General features: G+C 47.1%; 1 protein-coding gene across 1 annotated transcript; it reads left to right on the forward strand.

The window, feature by feature from the left end:
• The first annotated feature begins 6,625 nt into the window (after window positions 1–6,625).
• SSPN (sarcospan) lies at window positions 6,626–26,011 on the forward strand. The gene is made up of 3 exons (XM_023927600.2): window positions 6,626–7,142; window positions 17,842–17,928; window positions 22,733–26,011. Exons 1-3 carry the CDS (start codon window positions 6,819–6,821, stop codon window positions 23,096–23,098), a joined length of 777 nt encoding a protein of 258 aa, XP_023783368.2. The 5' UTR covers window positions 6,626–6,818; the 3' UTR covers window positions 23,099–26,011.
• The last annotated feature ends 340 nt before the right edge of the window (window positions 26,012–26,351 follow it).

Raw genomic sequence — 26,351 nt, forward strand, 5'->3', positions numbered from 1 at the left:
ATATTACTACATGAAGCCATGTTGATTTTACTGCTCAGAGGGAAACTGAGCCCAGGTGGAGGGCAGAGACAGGGGGCTGTTTCCAGGGAAGAGGTGGGCAGATGTTGAGGCTCCCAAATCTGTCACACAGTTCTAGCCCAGACCCCAGGCCTCTGTTTCAGTTCAGATGAAGACCAGGCAGATTTGGTCATTTGTGGAGATGATTTATAGATGGTTTACATTGATGCAATGTAAAGGAAGAAAAGGGATACTGATTTTTGGGTGTAACCAGCTCTTTGTGAAGCAGAGAATTATGGCCCAGCATCGACTGGGCCCTGTAGTTGCTAAGGCAAGCTCAGGAGGAGACTGGAAAAGATGAACCCCAGTACACTCCAGACTCCTGTCCCCAGGGAAGATCATGGGGTCCATCTCTGAACCAGCCATTAGGTAAAGGCACATCTTGGCCATACCAAGGTCAGCTTCAAATGGGCTGAAGAAATCAGCTCTGGTGCTCAGGCACTTCAGGGCTCCAAAGATGACTGTGAGGAAAGCCACTGCTTATGGTGGACCCTGGCTGGAGGAAAATTACAGCCACTTGCTTTTGAAAGACTGACTTCTTCACAGGAGATTCCAGCTGGTGCCTTCCAGAGGACCCCAAAGTGTATTTCAGGAAACTGCAGTGCCTATGAGTACATCAGGCCTTGAAGTACTGCTGAAGCAGTAAGTAACACGTGAGACTGCCCAAGTGCCAGCGTGAGACCTTGAGCCAGCTGCAGAAACAAAGCCCTGAGTGTCTTTGCGTTCCAGAAAGTGCCAGAAATGAGATACGTGTGAATATGCTCCACAAAGTTTGTCCTGGATCTTTGGAGAGAGCACCTTATTAGAGCTGCTGGTAGCATTACACTGGCTCAGAAGAAGTTTTTTTCATGTGTCTTTTGAAATAAAGCCTTTCTAATTTTATTACAAAACATCCACTTGCATGGGACAAGCTGAGCACATTTGGCACCCGCTGCTATGAAGCTCCTTCGTTTAATCCCTTTCATTAATGAAAAGTGAGAGCATGAGCCCTTGCCCTTCCCTCTGCTGCCCACAATGCCTATATCCTGGTGTAAAGCCACAGGCAGATTTCCTGGAACTTCTGTATATGGTTTAAGGCAGCCTCCTGAGCCCTGCATGTGCACGGGAGCGTGTGAATGCATTCCTGTGAGCACAGACATAGAACAGATCTAATTGTTATCCTCAGCAAGATCACAGCTGAGAGGATTTGCCTCTGTTTAACCAGGTAGTGATTAACACCTGGTGAGAAGATCTAACAGCCGTAATATCTCATTAACATATTTTGACAGCTATGCATGGAGAAGAGAGAGGACCAGCTTTGGAAAGGGCACAGAGTGTCTGTAAACTGGTCATTCCTGGTTTTCAGACTCCTTAACCTTGCTCAGGGAGATGCAAAGGTCTCTGGGCTGGTGTAAAATACTCACCAGAGTGTGGTGATGTGCAGAGCAAGCTGCAGCACTTTATTTTGCTTTTGTGAAGCATCTCAGCTTCTCATTTCTTACTTCTCCAGCCCAGTTTTGAGGGGCTATCAGTTGTAGCCCCTAAGGATCCTCTCCAGGCCTCATGCAGAAATGTGATAATATACGCCTTCCACCCCAAAGAACCTGCCATAACAGTGGAAGATGAGGCAGAAACAGTCAGATCATTATGGGCAGCTTAAACATTGTTAAGTTTTATACAGGAGACTCCCACAAATCCCTGGGCCACTCTGTGGATTCAGGGAAGCACAGCTGGAGGTGAGGAGCCCCAGGCATAAGGCATCTAAGGGAGCTTTAGCAAAAGCAAAGGTCTAGGAATTTAAACTGGTGTAGCACAATCATTTTGGAGACTGCAAGGCACAATTTCTTCCCGAGCTGATTTTTTTTTTATGCGCACAAATTCACTTCATGATCAGAGGCAATGGAGAGAGTAAGGTGCATTTTTAAATAAGTGGCCTCCAGGGGTGGAGTACCCTGACATAAAACGATTCCTGTTCTCTATTTCTTTCCACATCTGTTACCCCCAACAGCTAAACTGAAATGCTCTGTACCTTGGTCTTACCCCTAGTGATGCCTAAAGGGCACATGAAGCACATGCAAAGAATACAGTGGGATGGATGGTTCCTCTGGAGGTCACCTGGCACGACTCGGCTCTCACAGAAGAGCCTACAGACACTCAAAACAACATGAACTGGCCTCAGAAGACCTGTCAAAAACAAGCCTCACCTCCAGATGACCTGAGTTTTAAAAGTGGCTGTGGCAGATGCTGGACCCATTTCTAATTGGCCTTGTCTTTTATGCAAATGTGCTTTCAAGAGCTACATGTTTTTATTATCTGTTGTCGATGGGCATGAGGTTTTGAAAATCTCAGCCTGACTTTACACTCCTTTTTTCAGGGAGAACCTTTCATCATTTGCTTTAATGGGGAATCCTCCCCTCCCAGTCTGGCCCGGTCTTTGTGCTGAGCTTTGGCTACTTGGCAGTGCTTGGCCCAGCTCTGCGGTCCACGGCTTGCTGTGGGGTGACAGGATCAGGGGAACAAAAAGCAAAGGTTAGGCAGGGTCTTAGCTTCTCCTTAGCCCAGACTGGCTTGGAGAGTGGTGATCCTTTGGCTGGCTGTGGCACATTTGGCTCCCTCCCAACTCCAGCTGTCATGCTGGGGGTGGCATCTCTGAGGGGACCCCTGGGTCAGCAGCAGCTTTTTGTGGAGTAGCTCCTTGGGCAAAGGGAGCCGAGTGTCCCACAGTACTTGGGGCAATGAGGACAGCCCTGTCCAAGCTTTTGTTCCTTGTTAATTCTACTGCTCTGGATTTGTGTGCTGCAACCCTGCCACTGGCGCTTGGCCGGGGTGCTGATGCCTGGGAGAAATATCTGTGTAAATGTGATTATGAGGGAGTGAGCGCCTGTGCGTCTCTGGCAGCCCAACCACGCCAATCCCACTCTATTTCCAGGGCAAAGATGGCAGTGGGGAAAAAAATCCCAGCTTTCTGGAGCTGCATGCAGCGCTGTGTGTCCCTGGCCCTGGGAGAAGAGTAGGAAAGTCTGTGTCACCACAAAGCTGCGGCCCAAAGCTTGCCTTTTCCACGCCTGGCGTTGTGTGTGCTCTTTGACTTGTTGTCACCGTCACCCGGGCTGCGCTGCTTTCTGGCAAGGAGAGGAACAAGAGCAGGCAATGTTTAACAGAGGACAGTGTCTGGCCATGGAAAAGCTGTGCAACATGACTCATTTTGTGTAAAGGACATGAAATTACAACTGTGTGCCACATGAGAGATGCTAGCTGGGCTCGAATCATAAAGCATCCTCATCCAGGAAGGGTATTCAAGCATGTGCTTAATTTAAGAACATACTTAATCAGGGCCTTTGGGCATAAAAGGGTAGTGATTATTCTTGTGTTGCTGGGAAAATCCAAGTGACATCCGGAAGATGTATTACTCGGGAAAATTTAGTTTTATTTCAGTGTCCTCATTTAATCTTTCAATTTCCAAAAATGTAATTCTTTTAATTTGTCATTGCTATGAGTTCCTTCACAGCTGTTTTACACTCGATTGTTAATGCCAAGTGGAATCAGCAAACACAATCTGGTTCAGATAATAAGTACGGAAGATCAATCCTGCATCCGTCTTTTTTCTCCGTCCCCATTAAACTTCCCAGCATGTAAGATATCTGAATTTGGCTTTGCAGGGACAGCTAGCCATGGCAAAAGAACCCCTGGTACACACTGTTTAATCATTTAAAATCAGCAATGTCCCTGCCCAGTACTTTTTCAATGCATTTGACTCCCAATTTTCTCTCTAAATAGCCGTGTATTGCTGCAGAGATTAGAAATTCTGGGATTCTAAGATGGATATGCCTTAAAGTGTGCAAGGAGCCAAGGAGAGGCTCCTTGTTTCAGAGTGGGTAGGGTAGATGGCAATTAATGTCTTTGTTTTCCCTGGAAAAACCATGTGGAATAGCTACTCCAGACCCAGCAGCTGGGAGAAGGCAACTCTGCTCTACGTTGACCATATTTCACGGTTTCATACCCAAACCCTTCTGCCACTGCACAGAAGATGTCCCCTGAGCTGGCCTAGAATTCTCCTGCCCTAAGGACTCTGGGCACCAGCTGGAATTTTCAAAAGGACTGCAGGAATATGGGACCCAAGTGGACATCCCACCTATACCCTGTAGGAGATATTCTGCCTGCTGTCCTTGAGCATGGCCTCATTTTTTAGTTCCTTGCTGTACAGCAAAGATATTTAGGCACCTGTTTTACCAGAGATTCTCTGACCCAGAGATAAATAAGGGTTGTTATTGGCCATAAGAAAAGTTCTTGTTAATTTTATTGACCTTGGGTTAAATCCTGTTCATCCTCCTCAGGCAATTGCTCCCACTGAAACCAATATGAATGTCAGCACGAGTAAAGAAATTGGATTTTGGCCCCTTTGAGAAGACAGCAATCATAAATCTAGCCGCCAGCACAAATCCAGGCACTAAACCAGGGATTTTCCTGAGGGAAAAACCACAGTAAAAATCCATGGGATAGAACCAGGGAAATGGATGGGCATAAAGGAAAAGAAAATTCTAACTTCATTTCATTCTAATTATTATTAGGGTAGATGTTCAACCGGGCATCATTTAAACATGCCTTCAGCTTTGCCACTGCTTCCTGGTCTGACCTTGGTGATGATCCTTGAACACCCTGTCCTTCTCAAAGCTGTGGTTAAATATAATTGTGTGTGGCTTTGAGAGGCAAGATACACCAGTGAGTGCAACTTATTTTAAGGATATTTTAGAAAGTGAATGATAGTGACTAAACATTTTGGTGGGAAACCGTGAAAACATGGTACTCTACACAACATGACTAGAGGAGAAGAATTTTTTTTTCTATTTTTTCTCACCTCTTGTTTATTTTCCTCTTCCTTTTTTGAACAATGTATCTTAATCTCACTCTATGGATGTAGCACGAGAGTTATGTGTGCAGAAAGCATCTGAAACCACTTTGTTTCTAGTTTTCTTTCATCCGTTCAGTATTATAAATAACCAAAGAGGATATTGCTTAATCCATAAAACAAAGTGACATCATAATTTATTAATACAGAGGACACAGTTCATTGCTGTTAAATGCCATAAAGAGCTGGAAATAGAGTAGTTTCTCAGAAGGCACTGCCAGTGTGTCAGAGGAAATATTTCCTCGATGCTATATCAGCATGTGTAAGATCCTCTCCGAGTGCCTCACCATTTTGGCCAGTCCCAGATGAGCTGCTCTGCCACATCCAAAGGCAATTTTGCAATTTTGGTGGGGACATCTCCAGTCTCTGATGTCTTCTTTCTGTCTGCTTTCCACCTGCCCCGCTCCTCCTAGCGCTTTGCTCCTGCTGTCTGCTTCTATGGGAAAGGAAAAAACTGCAACAGCTCCATGGTGGGGACAGAACTGGCTGGTCCACTTAAGGTTCTCTCATTGGTGTCCGTGGGGAAGCAGCAGCACAAGCTCACGTGTCCCCAGGGTGTCCCTGTGCCAGCAGGGACACGGAGCTGCACGCATGGAGGAGCAATGTCGTACATCGGGCTGTACACGCTCGGCCCCGGGCCAGCAAAGCAGTCAAGCACCTGTTTACCCCTAAGCTTTTGAGTAATTCCTCTGGCCTGAGCTAAGCACAAGCTTCCCACAGCCTCCCTGCTTCTCTTGGTCTTCCCTTGCAGGACCTGTGCATCATGGCCTGGCTGAACTCAGGGCTGCCGGCACAGCCTCGGCACAGCATCACTCAGCACCCTCCTCTTCTTGCTCCCTCCTCTTCACAGAGACAGAATTCAGCCTCTGCACACCCCAGTCCCCCTCCATGGGCAAGCCCCTCCAGTGTCTGAGAGGCTCTGCCAGGGTTCCCCAGTGCTGGATTCAGACAGAGAGCAACTTTTGAGTATTTCAGGAGAAATTCCACCACTTCTGTTGCCGTGCTGTCTCCAAGCAGCAGCCTGAGCCCACATATGGACGAAGCGCAGTGACCACATGCCCACAATAAGACATCCCTCTCTCTTTTAGGTAACATAAACAATCTTCTGGTATGGATAACTTGCAGCCCTGGAAACACACTCTGCAGATGTTCACTCCATGCTCTATCGCTGCCGGCCCAGAAGCACCAGTCCTCACTGCTGGTCTCTGTCTGTCTCATCATAAAACACAACTAGCCGTGTTTCTGCAACTTTTGGGAAGAGACAGGACCCCTTTTGGCTCCCCGGGACATTAACTTGCACTTCAACTTGTATTAATTTCGTGCTTTCCATACGTGCAATCAGCTCCCTGCCACGGGCACCTATTTAAAGTTCTTCAGGGGGTGTGTGGAATGGGCACGGTGCTGCGGGTGCCCCCGGCCGGCTCTGCCTGCCGGCAGCCCCCAGGGGAGCCGCGGTGCCCCGAGCTCCCCGCGCAGGCACCGGAGCGTTCCCGGCTCCCCGGCGAGGCAGATTTCCCTGCTGTTCACGGCCGGTCGTGCGGAGTTCCTGCCCTGCTGTTTGCCCGTGCCCCAGCCCCGGAGGTGCGCTGGCACCTGTGGAGCCGTGCGGGCGCGCACGCCCGGCCCTGTGCGCGCACGGCCGGCGCCCGCACTGTTGGCAGTTCGCTACCCCCTTGCATCCCCCCCTTCTCCGGGCTATATGTGGCATTTCGAAGCTCTGACAATCTGCTTCCAAATGTTTTCCATATTTGTTCAGCCTCCTTGATTCAAATACCAGGAACAAGTCAGCCGGCACAAAGCGAAGCTTTGGGGGGCAGAAAGCTCTCGCCCCCTCGGCGTGCGCGCACACACACGTGAAAGCCCCAAATCCGCCGGCATGGGGAAGGAGGAGAAGAAAACCCAGCACAGCACGTCCCCAAATACCCAGAGCCAGACAGGGAAGGCACCCGGAGGGGAGAAAAGCACCGGCTCGACGCAGGAGTCCGCGATGAAGAAGAAGAAGAAGCAGAAGAAAGCCAAGGGGGATCCCAAAACGGGCCAGGAGGAGGAATCCCACACTTGTTGTGGCTGCCGTTTCCCGCTGCTGCTGGCGTTGCTGCAGCTGGCCTTAGGCACCTCTGTAACAGTGCTGGGCTTCCTTATGGCAGGCATCAGTTCCTCTCTGCTAGTCAGAGACACTCCATATTGGGCTGGGATAATTGTAAGCATACAGTCTGTTTCTCCATAAAGTGCCTTTGCCAGCATTAATGCAAGCTGCATGACGCTCCACTTTAGACTAACCAACTGCATGCACAACACCATTTGAGTTATGCTAACTATAAATATTCCTGGGATTAAGTGTCTGGCTATACTTTCCCAAGGAAAACTGCTCCTGCAGAATAACACAGCCTTTCGTAGTCTTCCCTGCAATACCCAACATACCTGAAATAAAATACAGGGTTGCTGTTCAATGTATGTACTAGCTTGTGCTTTGCAGTGAGCTCCTGCCTGGTGATGCTGAAAAGAAATGTTAATTTCTTTCGCTGCCTACCCTCTTTGCCCACCAAACCATAACCGTGAGGTTTTGGAAGTGAGAGCATAACTCCGTAACTCGCAACTTTTAGCTGGGGAAAGAGAGCCATGTGTGTCTCCGGAGCTTCCTCGCTGTGCTGTGCTGGAGAACCGCTGGGATTTAACCCTCTTCCCACTGCTGCTCCTGCCTGCACGTGGCCGTGGGGAAGGGGCTGGCAGCGGTGGACGTGGTGGGGACAAGGAGCCCATCCCAGAGCCTGCTGGTGGCTCCTGCCAAGTCACTTTGGAGTGACACTCCAGCCTCACCGCGTGGGCCGGGGGCACTGGGCAGAGGGCAGCGTCCTGCTGGGTGTAAATCAGAGGCATCCCTGCTGGGGAAGCCTGGGTTGTTCCCCAGCAGCAGCCACCCCTGCAGAGGTGGGGACGGGGTGTGTGGTGCCATCCGTGGTGTGACTCTGCTGGCTGTGGGCTTGAGGACATGAGGTTTGCCCGTGGAGGGACGGGGCCAGTGATTATTAGCCTGGCATAGGCCATGGATATAATTGAGCATGCAGGTTTCTTCCCTAGGCAACAGGTTTCAGGAAAATGTGTCCTGAAAATATGCCCTGATGTGTTAGCACAGTTCTGGGTGTTGTCAGACTGTAAGAATTCCCAGCAAATAAATTTTGTTTAGGTACTAAGTACTTTTCTTTGAGAAAAGATTTCTCAAAGCCCTCAAAGTCCCGAACAGCTATGGGAGCATCTTCTGTAAATGTAATTAACAAATTAATTTGTTGTTGGTATCTGAGCATCTGAACTGACTGGCGCTTGCTGTGTTAACCCTGCTGAGCACCCCCTCAGAGGGTGGAAGGAGCAGGGTCTGAGCTCCCAGAGGAAGAGCTCCTCTGACTCATCTCTTCATGTTTCTCTTCTGACTGAAGAGGTATCCAAGAGTTTAGTGGTGTTTTGTGGAGCAAAAGCCTGCCCTTGCTTGGAAGAGGAATTCCCTCCTGGGAAGTTTTGGCTGTTACAAACCAGGAGGGAATACAGATGATAAAATAGCAGTATGTGGCGTGTTCACTCATGCTGTTTATTTTGAGGATTCTGGAGGTCAGGTTATGTCTTTTCCAGACAGCACTGTTGCTATCACAGATTTGAAATAGCTTTTTCAGTAGAAAAGAATGGGGAAAGAGTGAGCTGGACTGAACTAATGTACAGACAGGGATATGAGAAAAGCCGTGAAGCAGCCCCTGGCCCATGTGAATGTCATCAGGGCCCGAGCAGCATTCATTTGAGATGTCCACAAATGGCTGGCCTCGCTTGGGGAGGCCTGAAGCTCCACCGAAGTCACTGCTTTCTGAAAACAGAGCTCTAACCCCTGTTGTTTTCAGCAGCAGCTGCCAGCAGTGGTGACATTTAGATGCCCACACGAGGCAAAGCTCAGGCACTTTCAGAGTTCCCCCCTGAAAATCAGGAATAATTCTCCATGTGTGTTCCTGAGCTAATTCTCTGTGGCTGTGGTTGGAGGTCATGTTTTGCACTCGCCACCAGGGTAATCCCTGGGGAAACATTTCCTGGGGCTGGGGGAGTTTTGGTTCATGTTGCAGGGTGCTCTGGCTGTTGGGAGGAGCAGTGCAGGCTGCCCTGTGGGGAAGGGTGACTGCACCTATGCTCTGAGTCAGATGGTGACTCTCACCTGGGGGACTCTGGTGAGATGCTGAATCACCAGCACACTCAAGCGTGGTTCGATTCCTTCCTGGCTCAACATGGCTTTTGGTGCCCCTCTATTTACCCTCAGGGTGATGACAGGGACTGTCTGCTGGGGCCACCTGGCCAGGCAGGCTCCTGGGCAACCATGGTGCTCTCCTGTACCCTCAGCCCAAAGCAGAAGGGAAGGAGGGACCTGGTGCTAGGTCAGAGGGAAGTAAAAACTGGTGGTAGAAAGGAGAGGATGAAGTGGTGGGGCAGGGCCAGTAGCAGAGCCCATGTGGAGCACTGGCTGTGGTACCACGGAGCAGTGCAAAGCACATCTGCGGGGCAAACTGCAGAGGTGCCACAAAGTACTGCATTTACTTCATTCCTGTGCTGTGGTGTCTCCATGGAGGGACTTGATGCCCAGTGGGACATCAGGTGGAGATGGCCAGAAGCTGCTGAGCTGGAAATTCCAGGTGTGCAGTCACAGGAGGCTGCTGGTGAGCTGTGCTGAGGACTGTGCTGAGGACTGGCCGCTGGAGAGCTGGAAGAAAACTTCTCCATGAAGGAGAACCCTTGGCTAGGACCTGCATGTGGCTGGATGTCCTGTGGACTGGTTTTTGGGCTGCATGGAAGGTGTTAGATGTCTGACCTTTGTGCTGCTTCAGAACAGACCTCACGGCAGAAAGTGACTTCCCAAAACTCATGTATTCACACAGAAATGAGCAACAGGACAGAAAGATGTGGTGAAAAATATCAGAGCATATTTGTTGTAGTAGCATCCCACTCAAGTGCTCTTTCTAAAGGACTTGATTAGTATTCTGAATCAAGAACTTAAAATAATCTATTATCGAGACCTTTTTAGCAACATTAGATTTAATGGGTAAAACTTGTTCCTGGTGTTACTCCTTTGGAATTACACCAGGCTGGATTTGACCTCACGGCTGTTAATGCAGGATGACAGAAAAATGAAGGAAAATTGCTAATGTGTTAAATAGACCCTGATTGATTGAAAGCTGGTTTTTTTTTTTTTTTCTTCTTTATTAGTGGCAAAATGGTGACAACATTCCTTGCTGAAAATCAACTGCTTCAGTGCATTACCATGAATGGAAAGGAACTGTTTTTAGAGGAGCAGCCAGTGGAAAATGCTAGCGAGGAAAACCAGGCAAGGCAGTCTGAATTAAATGGGTTCAAAATCTGATTCTGTAGGTTTGTGAGGCTGGAGCAGGCCAGGGATTGGGTTCACCATCCTGGGGAATAAATGTGGCCAGTGATCCTCTGACAGGGAGTGGAAGAGGGCTCCAAGCCTGCAGGGCTCCCTCCCCAGAGCATCGGCCCTTCCCTCCTGAGCCTCTGCAGAAGGAAACGATGCAACCTCCATTGCACCAAGAGCATTTCACCATGAAAACCAGTTAAAACCCAGTTAAAACCATAATGTATTTAGTCCCAAATGTGGGGGGCATGGGTCAGAAACCAAAGGAAAATTTTATGGACAGAAACCACGGAGCCTACAGGATTTACCACTTCTGCTTTGGCTTCAGCAACCTGTTCCCCATAAAAAGTCACTCCTCCATTGCTAAGGACAGGCAGATAAATGAAGTTAACAGTAGTGAGGGTAGCATTTGTTTAACTTGCCTGGAGCCAGTGAAGATGCCCAGGTCTGGAGCAGTTGCCTGAGACGTGTTCTGAGCTCCCCAAACTGCAGGCTGGACTCCCTGGCAGTCTTGCTTTGCAAGGAGCTTGGACAAACTCTTCACAAACCCACCCATGAGTGCAGGGCTTTATTTTTTCCTGTGTTTTGCTACTGCCTTGGTGCATAGCTTTGGGCAAGTTACTTAACCTTGCTAAGACTTTGTTATTTTCCCTGCAAAGTGGGGTTAATAGTGGCCATCCGTCACCCCTTGCTTTGAGATCCTGGGATGAAAAGTGTTGCAGAGACAGTAGATATTAATGGTATCCTTTTCATTCTTTTTCATTAGCTTGTGGCCTTTTGACACCCAGAAGAAGTAACGATGTATTTCTCCTTGAAAAACCTACTTTAGATTATTTCCACTGCGATCAAAAGTGGAGAGTTTCAGAGTTTTCATGGGCAAACTCCCTTTTCAGCCCTGTTTTGCAGACTCAGGGAGTTAAGAAAGTTACAGAAGTGCTGATCAGAAATGATTATCCAGGGTGTTTATTATTTTTGGAAGCTATTTTAAATGTATATGTATAGATGTTCATAAAATTAGGACTTTTAAAAACATTTTTAAAAAGCTGATTCACTAGCAGCTCAAGGCGCCAACTCTGGCTCCAGCTGTCACTGATTTTATTGCGAAAAGCATCCCAAAAGATCTGCCATGGGCTGAGCCCCCAGCCCAGAAGCTCTGACACTTCTCCTTGCTCCATCTCCCCAGGTGTTTCCCAGGCCAGAGGGTCCCTGAGCTTCACTCAAGGGGTGGCCGTGGCTTGTGGCTTTTTGGCATCAGTGCTCAAATGTTGGCTTCTCTGCCCTGGTGGAGGTGATGCTGATGTAGGGTTGTGTGGTGCAAAAGGCAGGCAGTCTTTTAGCTTAAAAAGCAGCTTAATTTACCTTCATTTACCTGGAATCAGAAATGTTTATGTCTCTATTAATTTTGCTTGTTTTTAGGGAAACTGTTTTCAATTTCTAAAGAAGGTAACTCTTAAAACCTGATGCCATAAAAGTAGCTATCAAAAGTCATGCAGGCATCCTTATTTTTTTGGTACAGGCTAGCTTCAGTTTTCCATGGGCAGACATCAAAAGGACTGCCTTGAAGAAGAGGCCAGTGCTTGTTTAGAGCCACGTGTAGAGTGTACTCTCTGCCATTAAATCTCATCCTCTTCCAAGAGTAGCTGTGCATTGATTAGCTGAAATTCACACTTTTGTTTTGCTCAAGTGTAGAGTGGAAAACTTTGATGGGGAGAAATGTTCAAACATTCTGAAGGAATGGTTTGAGAAGGTAACTGCACACCTGAGGTGTGTCTGATACCTGGCCAGGGGCTGGTCTAATGGCTTAGCCCACAGTTTAACTGCAGAATTCCTGGCTGGAATTTGTGCAAAAAGCCTTGGTAAAATTTGGAGAGGGATATCAAACAGGTTTCCCTAGCCCAGGTAGCCTCATGACTGTGGAGATGGTGGCTTTCATAGTCACAGACACATCCCACACAGGTGGTGTTCACGAGTACTCTCAGCCATGCTGCACTTCTCAGGCTGAAAATCACTGCTGGCTCTGTGAACTCCTAATTTTATTCTATTTTTTTGATCCCTCAGGCATTTGTTCAGCCATGACTGTATTTTTGTTTCAACAGCAGCAATGGAGTGCTGCTGCAGCTCCTGGCTGTGTAAGCGATCGTAGCCTTTGCTGAGGGAATTAAATCTTGCCTTAGCACAAGTGATGAGCAACTGACCTAAACAGCAAAGATCATTATGGAAAAAATAGTATTTCATTTGATTGTGGATGCTCTTGCAGGGTTTTGATGACTTTACAGGTTTTAAGATAAAGTTGTGGATCTGCCAGGGGGTGTTATTGAATGGCTTGAAGGGACCTGTAGTAAAGACAACATTATTTTATTCTGTAGGTGGGGCAGGGATGCCCAGTTATTGTTTATGGCTGTTAAAAGAATGATTTCCCAGATGATGATGGCCTTTGCCTGCAACCACAATCCATGTGTTTGTCATTATTATTCTTATAGCTGTTATTTCCAGGATTAATTTACATGCAACTAAGCTGTCCTTAAATTTAACAAGGAGTCTATAAGGCATAAAAAAAATAAATAAATTAGGGCACAGTACCTCTGTGTTGCAGACATGTGACGTCCTTCATGTGTGACAGTGAGACCCAGGCTGACCTGAGGCTGATGAAAGCTGGCAGTGAAAGCTGCCTGCAGCACCCACTTTCATCACAGCTTCCTCAGAGCTCGTAAAGCAAATCAACTTCAGTGCTGCTGTCTGCAACAACCTGTAGAGATGTCTGGCACCAGAGGTGATCCAGGTTTATAATGGCAAAGCCAACAGGGACAGGTTCTTTCCTGCATCAAAATCTGTGTCCAGTGGGAGTGCTAGACTTGGATAAAGTGGCTTCTCCAAAGGTGTAGACAGGAGCTAAGCCTTGCCATATCTGATAAGGTGGGAGAACTGTTAAGCCTCACCTGTGAGGGAGAGCCAGAAATCCAGAGATAGCTGCAAGAGATCATTCTTTACCTGTGTCCCTAAAAGCAGAAAGATCCCCAGTGTCTCCAAGTGAGCAACTGCAATACAAAACAACTTGTCCATAAAGGAAGTGTCTTCCTAATTCTGTTAACAGCAATTTTCCTCCTGAAGTTTGAGTTTACATTCTTATTAAATAGGAAGAGTCCTCCTGTGGGTCTCAGCAGTGCTGTGTGGCATTGCAAGGTGTACCTGGGAGAGGTTTTGTCCTGCGGTGTGTTTGTTTTCTGCCCCTGAAAATTATAGCAGGAGGTTCTCGCTAACAAAGCTCCCGTATATAGAGCTATACCGTGTCTTTGTGAGTTTTGCAGCATTTGTCTTGTGATGTGGCACAGACCCAAGATGCTCCTTAGGGCCAGGTTTTTATCTCCTGCCTTCATTTCTTGGTGGATGTTCCCAACCCTCCTGCTTCACCAGTGAAGGTTTTCAGGATGCTCTGAGTAGGAGGTAGTTTGCTAGAGAAAACCACCTATTCTACATTTGGGCTAAAATTGTAGCAACAACAAAAGGAAAACCAGTTTCACAAGCATACAAGGGAGAGATGGAGACAGGATTAGAGCAATCTGTGGTTTTGAAATCTGTCAGAATAAAGCAAACCACATGAATATGTCAGCGTGCAAAGATAATGAGTGCAAACCACAGCGGAAATTTGTGCCCTACGTGTTCTTATTTCCCCTAATTACACATAACCTTCCTCATCCTTGCCACGTGGTGTCCTTGTGCTCTTCGTACACCTTGTGCTGAATCCTTGCAGGAGCAGATGGGATAACATGGCAACAGGTTCCTGCCTTCTTTGGGGTAGGAACAAGCTGGAAAATTTGTCCTCCTATTTTGATTGTGGCTTAAAAAAACCAATAATTCTTAATTCACTTTTCAGCCCATTGGGAGGAATGTCTACTGCTTCCCACAAAAAAAGAAATATTATAAATTTTGTACAGCCTAAATATTTAAGTTCTTCAGCCAGTGTTAGTAAATAGCTGTTCTCTTGGGTTGTGAACTGGGGGGATTTCACAGGGTATGCCTTAAGCAAAATGAAATCTTTACCTTTCCTAAATACTTCTATATCACATTTGGGTCTTTTTCTAGGCAGTGCTTTCCAAAATTAAATTCTTCCCTTGGATAACCTTTCACGTCACTACCTATTCGGCAAGGGGTGTGTTAGTCCATATGGAAATTTTGAAGTAGGATCTTGAAATAAACTCGAGTTGAAATATGCACAGAAATGCAAATTCCTGGGTTTCTGGATAACAGTTGACCAGAGCTGATCTAATTAAGTGCTGTCCTGCAGGTCTCAGAGAATCTGTTTTATTTGTGTAACAAATGCACATCGATTGGTGGCAAGCACGTGCTGGAGTGGGTTCAATTGCATTTTCTGTTGTGTGCTCAGTCAATAAGGCATGGGAAATGTGTGCTTCACACTGGGATGTGGCAGTGGCTGTTGCAGCACCAGGATGCAGGATTACCTAATGCTGCTTAGCAATCAGCATCAACAGCACCTGTAACATGCCTGCAGCTGTTGTAGTCACTTAGAGGCTCCTAAAAAATACTTATCAGTGGATTTTTATAGTTATTCTGTTACACTTCACAGGTGTAATTCAAAGCTGATCTATTAATAATGTATAAAATAGCAGCATAGAGCTGTTTCCTATATAAACGTTCCACACTTTAGTTTCCTCCAAGGAGCGAATTTACCTTTAAAGAGCTGAAATGTTAAACATATGTGGGTCATAATTCTCAGCCATGTTATTTTTTACTGCCACTTAGAAAAACACACATCTCTGGTTTAAAAAAAAAAAAAAAGGTAAAAATGTTACTGTATTGTTATAAAAGAAGTACTTAAGCTTTCCAAAATATCCTGGCCAAGACTTGCCGGAATTCTGACCCAGTGCAATCCTTTATAAATTCCTCTCTACAAATGTGCCTCTTCAAGTGTCCCTGAGTATATGATTTAAATCCCAGAGGACCTTTAGAAAGCATGTGCAGGAATGGAGCTCCTTTTAACTGATAGCCCTTTGTATGGGAAGCTTCCTGAAGATCCTGCCACGCGTGAAGCCAGCAGGAGCTTTGCAAAAGTTGTCCGAGGCATTTGATGGCAGAGAGAAAATTCCAGCACTGCTCTGTGCCCTCGGAAATGAATGCAGCTCTGTCAGCCTTCTGTGGTTAAATGGAAGGGGAAGGAGGAGTGGGAACAGTCCCATGATGTCTCATGGCAGTCACCTGGGGGCAAATCTGGCTCTCAGTCCATGCAAGTGTAAATGCCCACTAGTGTAGCTGAAGCAAAGCAAATTTGATTTATTGCTCATAACAAGATCCTTCAGCACCAGATCCTGAAAATCCTTAGGTCCAGCTTTGATCTGAGGAGCTCCTATGATTTGTCATGAATTTTGGGGATATGATGTTAAGACAGTGTGTTTAACTTCTTTTGGTTCTGTTTGTTTGTATTGTTTTTTAAGTTCTTGGTGCAGGTTCTCTCCTTCAGCCGTGACTGGCACTGGGGGAGTTTATAATTTGGATATTTTCAGCAATAGGATCTCTTAAGATTTAAGTTTTATGGGCATGTTAATTGAATTAAAAGATTAATATGCAGTGCAAGGGACCAAGGACATAGACAATTAATCCTGAGAAATAAAACATGGTTGAGTCACACAGAAGCACTACAGGGCAAAAAAACCCCAGCACTGAAGGACCTTTGACAAGAAAGGTTGTTTTTTCCCCAGACAACCCTGTCAGCTACGGCTGTCAACAATAAAAAGAAAGAAAGAAATAAATTGGAGGCCGTGTATAAGTCACAGGACCAGAATATAAATACACATGACATGGAAAGGAGTAAATAATACTGACGCATTCTTTAGAAATGTTCTCGGGCAATACTTCCTATTCATGTCCCACTGAAATGACATGAAATAAAACTTCATGGGGAAAAGTGTTACTAATCACCCAGGTTCTTGAGGGACATGGCTCTGTGTGTGTTGGGAGGTACTTCTCCTTTGCAGGGCTGCTGTCTCGGGCCTTGCACCAGCATTGCAGATGCAAAAAGTTTGATACTTTCTGCAACAGATCACAAAAAGAAGGTGTTTATCCATTACTGTCCAAAAGGCCAGCTGGGCATTTTTCACTGCAGGTCAAACTCCCTGTAGAGCCAGAAATCTGGGTGTGAGCAGCACTTCCAGGGCATGCAGGTGGGGATGGAGCTGTGATGGAGCCCCACAATCCTGCAGGAATCTCTGTGGCATAGACCCACCTTGGCAAAGGCAGCTCACACACAGCTCTGGCCAAAGAGGGCAAATCCCACTGCTCTGGGAAAGCAGAAAGCCTCAGATTAATGACAACTCTTCCAAACTTCAGAAGTAAAATGGAGGGGGTAAAAAAAATACAGAATCTTGTAGTCACTGAGAATTTAATAATTTAACTGTCATTTGTAACCAAGATGCTCCTAGCAGGGGGATGAAGACTTGCTCCTGGCCCTTCATGTAGCCATGACCTCTGAAAGAACAGTGCCTGATCTTATCCAAAGTCCCCACTAAGGCTCATCACACCTAAAATGGCCTTTAAAAGTGTGATCTGAAGGGTCATTTAAAACCATGTGCATGCCAACAGCTCACCTGTTTTTCCAAGGCAGCTCAAACGTGCAGAGATTCCTCTGAACACAGCTCCAGCTGCCCACAGCCTCTCATGACCAGATCCAGCCCCACAAAGGAGCTCTCACCTGGTGCCTGGGTACCCAACTCCTCCATTCAGGCCAAGAATTGCCAAAAAGCAGCAGTCTGCTGCTCCTGAGTCCTCCTGTGAGGTTTGCTCCCTGATCCTCCAAAAATTCGGAGAGGAGGGCGCTTGACTGGAGTGCTTAGCACAGTGTGGGGACACATGGAGATTTCTAAACACAAAAAAACAAATCACATTTATTGGGCTAGTTCCTCAGAGGAGGATCCTCCCTTCTTACATGGAAATTGCCAACCTGTGAGTACCTGCTCCTGCAAATAAATCCAGAATTAATTATAAAGATGGCTAAACGAATAAACAAGTGTGCAAATACTTTTCCATTACTTTTAACCTTCAGCAATTACAGTCACAAGGCTAAAACACAGCTTCAGATTGCAGGGGAGATGGATACCTTCTTTAGTAAGGTGTCCACTCCAGAAGAGGGTGAAAGCCTCTGCAATAAACTCCGCTGCTTCTTACCCACTGGCAACCATGGTTTAATGATTTAAGACTTGCATGGGTGGCATAAAATCCCTTTCAGCTCCCAGATCTACATAGGATGGTGCTCTTCGGGCTTGCAAGCCCAACTTCAGAAGCCTTCTGCTCTTTTTTGATGGTTTTATGGGCAAAAACCCAACACACATCCCGGGGCCGTTGCTGTGCTGCGTCTTTGATGACTTTGCTCCCATGCTGCTTCTTGGGTTATGGTCCTGCAAACACAGAAAGGTGTCTTGGCTTGGGGGCAGGGGGGAAAATTGTGTTTTGTAGGGTTTTTTTAACCTTGACACATTTTACATCTCTTCCCTTGCAGGTCTGTGTGGTGGCCTTAGTGGGATTTGTTATGCTTTGTATTTCGTACCAACCCGATGAGAAGACATGTGTGCAGTTCACAGTGAAGGTACCTTAACATTTTTTAAACTTTTTTTTTTTCCTCATGTCATTAAATATTAGAAAAGTTGATACAGGAAATATTTTTAAAACCACAGGAAAAGAAGTGAAAATACACCTGAAATACAGGAACAGTTTTCTGTTCCTTTCCAGGCAGCCAAGGAAGAAACTGTATCCTGTAAAGGGGAAACTCTAATATCACTTCAAACAAGATACCATTTTATTCACCATGTTTTAGGAATATAGACAAAGCTGGAATAATTTGAGAAGTGTTCAGAGAATTTAAGGAGATTAAGTGGAGATAGTGAGCAGGGTAAGAAGTAGGGTGGCATAAAATGAGTCCGCTTGAGCCAAGTTTTAATATTTAATGGGAAAATACTCAGAAAGCACGGGGACATGCATTCTTCCACAAGGCAAATTCCCGTCTGAGCACTGGAGGAACTGCACCATACCACACCTTTGTCTCCAAAACTGCTTTGCTGACACTGGTGAGCAACTAGAAGAGCAGGGCTGAGAACTCTGGTTTTTAATACCGTTTTTCCTGGGCTATTTTTCCTTATTATTGTAATTTTCAGGGCTCTTAATATTTTGCAGACACATAATAACCGAGAAAAATACCGACGCAAGCAGCACAAAATAACAGTGATTATTAACTGGAAAAAGGCAGAAGGAAACAAAATGCAAGGAGCAGCTTTTCAAACCATCCATCCTCCCTTAGAAATTAGACCCCGGTGTGTCTTTTGTGTCTTTCTCGACCTCCTCCAGTACTTAAAGAAAGAAAGGGAGAAGAACAATTGTGCCTGCCCTGTGGCTGCCTCTGCATTGTCCCCTGTCTCCTTTCCACCCCCAAGGAAGGTTACTGGGCTGGGCGGGGGCTGCCACGCCAGGCTTTTTACTGCCTGCCCCGCAGCACTAAATTGAATTTGGCATCCAGGCAGGAAGGGAGTCATCCCTCGTGTTGGGAACGGCATGTCGGGCTGGGCAGCTCAGATGTCTCTGCCACACACCCTGACCGTAAGGAGTGTAAGCCATCGTTCCCAGTAGGAAAACTGACGACTTGGAATTGCTCCCGAGGTGATGTCAAATGGGCCATTCCTGTCACCTGGCAGAGCTGGAGCTTAGGTCTCCCTGGTTGAGTCAATAGCCCGTGGACTGTTGCTTACCCAAGGCACCCTCCTCCCCAAAATCCCCCTTCCCAGCATTTCCTATTGCAGCATGCCACAGAACTCCATCATTCCCAGGCCGTTCACCTCTCCTGCCCCACGCCCCTGCTGGGAGCTGGATAACAGGACAAATGGCTTCTGCATGAAGGGCTCACATCTATTTTAACAAAGTAGGAGCTAAAACTCACCTCCAGGGCTTTGATCACCTAGGACTCATCTACATCTCCAGTATCACTTCTGGAATCTTCGAATTTCAGTTAAAGGCTGTCTCTGAATGCTCTAAAAATGAGCATTAGCTATGACAAGGCTGAGGATGCAAGATTGTAGTCATGAGACAGATTGTTCAGAGGGTTGTTCTTTTCTCCTTGAGGGCCTGATGCTTCATCAAGCACTGCAGTTGGGTTCAGCCCAATCTGCTCTGACTGTCCTTATGGGGTCTGGCCCAGGTCCTGCCCTCACACTGGTGGCTGGTTCCCATCAGCCAAGCGTCACCCAACAGGAAAATCTTGGCTGAACTTCCCTGGAGAGCCCCAAGCACCCCAAGGATCGCTGTGAGAGGAGGAACACACACACACACACACACACACACACACACACACACACACACACCCTGGGAGATTTGGGTCAACCCCCAAGCTGACCCTCTGACCACTGTGAGTGACTCCCTCGAGGTGGAAAACAGGAGGAGACCTGTGCTCTCCTCTCTGCCTTCCTGCCTCTTGGCAGCTTCTTCTTTCATTCCACACTCGCATGAGGCCAGGGTCCTGTTAAAGGAGGAGGTGTGAGAACTGCTCTCGGCAGAAGTCCCTTCCTGAGACTGCTGTGGGTACCCACAACACGCCATGTGTCCCTGAGAAAGGGAGGCCACCCAAGGGGAGGGTGGCTGTGCCCTTCAGTGGGGACAGCCAGTGCCTTGCAGGAATATCTTGAGCCACCCTGTGGACTTCCTGGGCTGTGTGCTGACATTTGACAGATCAGTCCCTGTGGTCCTCCCCACGGCACCCTGTGGGGTAGTGACACCCTCTGCTCACGCTGTGACACACCACAGCTCCTGTTTCCTGCAGGGGCTCCTGCCTGAGCCACCACAGCTCTCAAAACAGGCCTCCTGCTCCACCTCTGAAAACCCCTCTGCCTTCACCTCTGATAACTATGAGAAGCCTTTTCCATGAGGAACTTAATCCATCTTCCTGTTATTTATTTCAATTTAGTCATGACGAAAACTATTGCCAGTAAATATTGCTAAAATGTCTCTTGCTCATATGAGGAACACGAAGGAAGATGAGCTGCCATGCTCTGACCTCACTGTACACTGTCTCTCCCCACTTCCCTTTTCTCCTTCTATTTAAGCAGCAATTGCAGTGCCTATTTATCTCTCTGAAGCTGTTAAAAAACAGTTTTCCAGTGGCAAGTCCTGGTTCCTGGGCAGCACCCACCATGCAGTCGTATTTGTGATGCTGAAGTTGCCTCCAGGTCTGGCATGTGATTAATCTGCTGATGGAATCTCAGCACTCACTGTCTTGTGCTCCCTCAGAGGCAGTGCTTGCATTTGGCTCACCTTTGATATTTGGAAACGTGTTCATTTTCAGCAGCTTGCAGAGAGATTCCTCTGCAAACATCTTGTGAGAATAATAAGCTTTTTGGAAATTGCCCTGTGTCCCCCATGCATCTCCCTTTGCCTCCAAGGATTATTGTAAGAGCTGCCTGTGTATTCAGATTCTGAGATCTCCTTCCCTTTAGGAACACAACAGAAAAATTCTCCCTTACTGTACCTGGAGCATGGATTAGGCTGTTGTGTCCTGACTTTGGATAGAAGTTGGCAGCTAAATAAAATACCTGCCAAGGAAGAATTAGGCACATGGTGGAGTCTTGGCTTAGTATCTCATCTATTAGGGAGGCCTGATTCAGCCTTCTGCTGGGCTGAATCCAAGGACTTCCACCAGGATTTCTATATCACAGAACATGCAAGGTTTGTCCATTTTCTGTTTACCCCATCGAACACATTTGCACCATCTTTGAAAACAATGCCATTGACTTATGAATTACCACATCTTGGTTTGGAGGGGGTCCATCAGTCAGCAGCACTCCATCTTCTGTATGCTTCATACGAGGAGGTGGCCCCATTTTCCAGCTTCACCTTTCCCATGGACCCCTCCCTTGAAAGCTGCAGGGGCAAAGTAATTGAGTTTAATAAGAGCCACCCTCATTTTGAAGCTGCCCTTAGTTTAAGGCCACAGGGGAAGTCATTAAATTTAATAGCAGCCAAGTCTTGGAAACTAAGATCTCTCAGTAAGAATTTGGTGATATGAGGGGGAAAATGTACATAGTGCTTCAGGACCTGCAATAATCCCAAAATTCATTTTTTTCAAGCTGGCAACCAAACAGAAGATTGATTCACACTGTAGATATAAGAAAATACACCAGGAGTGTGAATTTTATCAAGACATACGTACTTGGAGTTTCAAGGTCATAAAAAATGCTTTTATATTGATATTTTGCTTGCAGTATTGAGGTTAAGAAAGAGAAAGAGAGAGAGAAGCTGCTGTTTAAAATAACAGATTTCCAACCATGCCATGTGTCTGACAGATAAGACGCCAAGGAAAATAAATGTTTTTACAGTGCTGAACAGAACCAAAAAATGCAATTTTGGCAAAACACAGAGCATGATTTTAATATACATTCACACATATTTTGTACGCAGTGCAGCAACTGCCAGTTCCACCTATCAAAAGCAAAGGGAAGTCCATATGTGCTGGTATCCAAAGCTCTCAGGTGAATCCCGGAGTGTCAAAGGCTCTGACTTGCTGCCAGTTTCCATGTGTTTGTGGGGGTGGACTCTGCAGAGCTACCCTTGATAAAAGCCATGCTATTTTTAAGCTGCCACTGTTGTGAGGAGCAGTGGAGGTGACGAGCAGACCTTTGTCCTTCTCACACCATAGCACGGGGAAAAGAAAGTGCTTGCTGCCCTTTCATGCCTGTGAAAGACTTCCCCAAGTTTGTGGGACAGGTTTTGGAAGCAGACTGAGCACAGCACACACTATTTTGTGGAGATCTGCATTCCTATTCCACAGTGGGACCTGGGAAGCAAACAGGCTGGCTGCATCCACAGGGCCACAAGCAGGAGATCAGCCACCCCACTGCCTGATTTGCAAGTATAAATCAGATTTGTTTGGACATGGAAACTGAGATAAAGACATGAGCAAAGTCTTGAAACCACCTAAAGCTCAGCACAGCCTGGGGTAAGATGGCAGCCCAAGGCTCAGTCTGCTCAGCTCTGCTTCCAGGCACTAATTTGTCTCAGCTGATGACCGTGAGTCCTGTCAATGCAGGTACACTGGAGAGGAAAATGCTCCCTCCCTCTCTATAAAGCTTCTTGATGTATAGACACACCAGTTCCTTGGTGCTCTCCCCAGGTCTCAAAATTACGAGGCAATGTTCATATAAAACACGCAAGGCAAGCTCTTGAGATGACCTGCTGAAGTTCTCATGATAAGGATGCAGTTGTTGAAGCAGCCAATCTCCAGACAGAACACTGTGGGTATGCATTCCCTGCAAAGTCCGTGCGCTGCATTCCTTGTGTGTTCCTCAGTCTCTACGAAGCTGGAAAAAGGGTTTTTATCTCTTTTGTTTGTTTGTTTTTTTCCTTTCCTTCAGCTGCTGTATTTTCTCCTGAGTGCCCTGGCTCTGGTTGCCTGTGTTTTGGCAGTGGCTTTTGCTGCACACCACTACTTGCAGCTGACCAAGTTCACCTGCGATGCCATCCGGGAGTCCTGCCAGTGCAAACTGGACACTGCAGACCCCCTGGGCCGGACCTTCGTGTACCAGGACGCGGCCGACTGTGGCAGCCTGACCAGCATGCTCAGCCTGTACCTCCTTCTGCAGATGGCTCTCAACCTGGTGGCAGCCCTGGTGTGCCTCCTGACGTGCTTCGTGGTGTGGAAGCACAGATACCAGGTTTTCTACGTGGGCGTTCGCTTCCAGCCTCTCGTGGCTGCTGAAGGCCACAGGCAGCAAGTGTAGGGTCTGGGCTGGCAGGGGGTTGTGGCCAGAGATGGGAACTGCCACCGCAGACACCGCGGAGGGATGGACGCTTGGAAGGTTTTTGAAGAGGAAAAACGCTCACACGGCTTTAATGAACATATTTTTCAATCATTTTAGGAGCATTTTTCATGGCTGCTCTTGCAAAAAGGCCTCTTGTGAGGTTAGCTAGAGGTCACAGAGTCCTAAAGATGCAGCTGTACAAATGCTCCCCAGAGAGGATCTTTAATAGCCATAGATAAAATCATTGGGAACTCATCTGCAGGGCTACAACCATTACAAAATAGGGTCCATTTCCCTCTTGCCTTCAGAGAAGCTATGCCAATTTCTACCAGATAAGGATCTAATCCAAACTGCTTAATTATATCAGTGGGAACACGCTTCGGGAATATATCATATCTTGGTGCTCTGGGTGTAATCCACACTAACCTGATGGGAATTTAACATTCAGGAAAGTAATGAGGGAGGTCAAGTCTTCTTCCATTGTAGGTTGAGACCAACACCAAAGTGAATATATTGATGGCTGCCATATAAAACATACATATAACTTTTCAGAGTGATTAATGATATGGGCTACCTAACGTAATTACCAATAAACAACAAGTATGATCGAGTTCACGGAAGGTTCTTTATCTCGAGCCCTACTTGAGACTCCAGGCAGATTTCTGATATTTGGGAGAAAAGATCAGTTTAAGGAATCTTGAGTTTCACTCCTGAAGTAGAGTATAAATCACTAGTCTTGTTGAAAACTATGTCCCTATTGCTCTAATTGCTGGCTGACAAACCCAGATTTTAGCCAGTTCCACCAATTATACTCCAAGCACAAAAGGCCAAATGCATTTTTGGTGTAACTCCTCTGAAGACAATCGGCCTTACACACCAGCAGTGGAGTTGGGCCAACAGCCCTGAAAGATATATTCCTGCAACAATGAATGTTTTTAAAATGGGGTGGAGGGAGGGAAGCAAGAAGAGACTGCCAGTCTCCCAAAGACATCTCTGATAATGATGAGGGCAACAGAGTAATGATTTCTTAATGAGGATGGAAAAACAAACTGTGTTCAGGCAGTGCTTTTTCACCCTGAAAGTGCAGCTCTAGAAGTGCTTTGCTCTTGTTATCCTTATAGCAAGACAGCGACGTTGGTTTGTCCCTTGAACTGCCATTTCCACTTGCGCAGCATGGACATCTAAATTTAGGAGCAGTTCCTAATTGGCAGCATTTGGCACTGCCTCCTGATCCATATCTGTGCAAGAGCAAGCCAGCTGGTGCTCACACCCTGCCATGACGAGGGATTTCCCGATCCCAGCCAGAATGAGGATGTCTCTGAGGTGGGGTGGAGCAATCACATGCCAGAAAAATTGTGCCATAATCATTAGCTAGGAGGAAGCAAATGAAATTTATATAAAGCTTCAAAGAAAAAAACCAGCCAACTTTCTGCAGCAAAAATAGTCGTCAGAAAGTCAAACACCCAGACTGGCAAAAACCTAGTTGCCTAAGGAGCTCTAATCCTACCAAAAAAACCCCTGTTTTCCAAATGGTGATCACACATCACCCAGGGGCTAGACTGTCAAGCCTCCAGAGTCAGAAGATCACAGCGTAGGGAAGTCTCCTGTGGCCCACCTAGAAAGAACACTGCTGGGTGTAGGGGCTGTAGTTTTAGTCATGGAAAGTGCCTCTGAAGTAGACATAGCATCACCAAGGTGCTTTCTGCCAAGGCACAAAGCGAGGAGCTGCAAAACATGAAGGGTTTTGAGATCTGCTTCCAAATGACCTTTCTTACGCACCTATAAGTAACAACCACTGGTAAGCCTGGCTGCAGGGCACATTTGCAAGGGTGCCCATGTCACCACCCATGCCAAGACCTCAGTCTGCCTCTCAGGCACTTCTGGGGCAAGCTGAGACAGGAGAGGAGCGGGATGGCAGGCTGGTGATGTCAGACTCATCCTTGGGGCCATCCATGCAGTTCTGGCATGAACCAGCCCATCTCCCACGGCTCCAGTGCTGCCAGCAGTGCTCACAGACCTGTGCCAGGGCCATCCTGCCCGGAGATGGGTACACAGGGGTGCCTCTCAACTTGTGGTGTGCTCAGGTTTGTCCCCCATCCCACACATGCCTCCAGCTGTGCTCTCTGTGCAAACTCAGGGCAGAGGATGTACCTTCCTCCTACCTGCACGGCCCTAGGTGCACCTGCCCCTCCCTCCAGCCAAAAATGTGGGATTCTCTCTCCACACAGAAAATAACAAGAAGCAGGAAAAGGATCAAAGGGAGTCTGAATGAGAGCTGAGCTTTGGGGCCTCCTCCAACCCTCACCACGGCACAGAAAGAGGAAGGCTCTGCTGGCAGAGCAGGGCATGCTTCCCCCTTCCATCCATCCCAAATGTGTCTGTTGTTCAGGGGATAGCAGGGTGCAGCACTGCAGCCCTGGCCCAGCGGCATTTCCACCCGAGCTGCCCTTTGTCTCTTTAATGCTGTGACCTCTGCCTCACCCGCACGTCTTCACTCCCTGTCTCCCATGGCCTCCCAGGTGCTGCCATGGCCCCAGAGGCTGTGGGATGGGGCTGGGCTGGCAGTGCCTGGCCTCTGCCTGCTCACCCCGGGCTGAGATTTGCTGGGGCTGCTCTGGAGCACGGCAGACGCAGCGGGGATGATCACAGAGCTGCTGTAAATGCCTTCGGCGTGCCGGCAGGGAGGAGAAGGGAGGTCTGGATAACAGAGCCTGCTCCGCTTAACAAGCAGTGAACCTCCGTATCAGCTCACCCTCCTCTTCCAGCCACGAATTCGGTTTGCTAATCAGCACCATGCAGCTTAACCCTTTGCTCTGGAAGAAAGAGATATTCATCATGTATTCTATTGGTGGTTTATATGCTTAATGAATAAATACGGGGCATTTCCATCTAGCAAAGATGAACTTCTTTATTTCCTTTTCATGTATCTCAAGAGCATTAAATCAAAACAGGAGAGATGGTGAAACAGACACAGAAGGTTTAGGAACTGATTTCCCCCTGGGTACGGTTTTACAATATGTATTTTGCTAGAATTAAAAATTTGGGAAAGTACTAATTAAAGGATTTTCACCTACCAAAGCATATCCAGACAGCTCCCAGCCTTTTCCCAGTGTCAGAGTCCATGTGAACTGCACCAGAAAAAGGACTGGGACTAAAAGGCTTGGAAAGGACAGAGGTGTTGAAGAAGAAAACAGTTTTTTATAAGCCTGGGAAATGTATCTTCTCGGTGAAT

The sequence above is a fragment of the Cyanistes caeruleus genome, chromosome 4 (assembly GCF_971803275.1).
Source record: "Cyanistes caeruleus chromosome 4, bCyaCae1.hap1.1, whole genome shotgun sequence".
In the NCBI taxonomy this organism is placed as follows: domain Eukaryota; kingdom Metazoa; phylum Chordata; class Aves; order Passeriformes; family Paridae; genus Cyanistes; species Cyanistes caeruleus.

Excerpts from the sequence above, each read along its gene's own strand:
- SSPN (XM_023927600.2), top strand. The coding sequence starts at position 6,819 with ATGGGGAAGGAGGAGAAGAAAACCCAGCACAGCACGTCCCCAAATACC. Across the intron at positions 7,143-17,841 it reads CATATTGGGCTGGGATAATT|GTCTGTGTGGTGGCCTTAGT; the intron begins GTAAGCATACAG and ends CTTCCCTTGCAG. Across the intron at positions 17,929-22,732 it reads GTGTGCAGTTCACAGTGAAG|CTGCTGTATTTTCTCCTGAG; the intron begins GTACCTTAACAT and ends CCTTTCCTTCAG.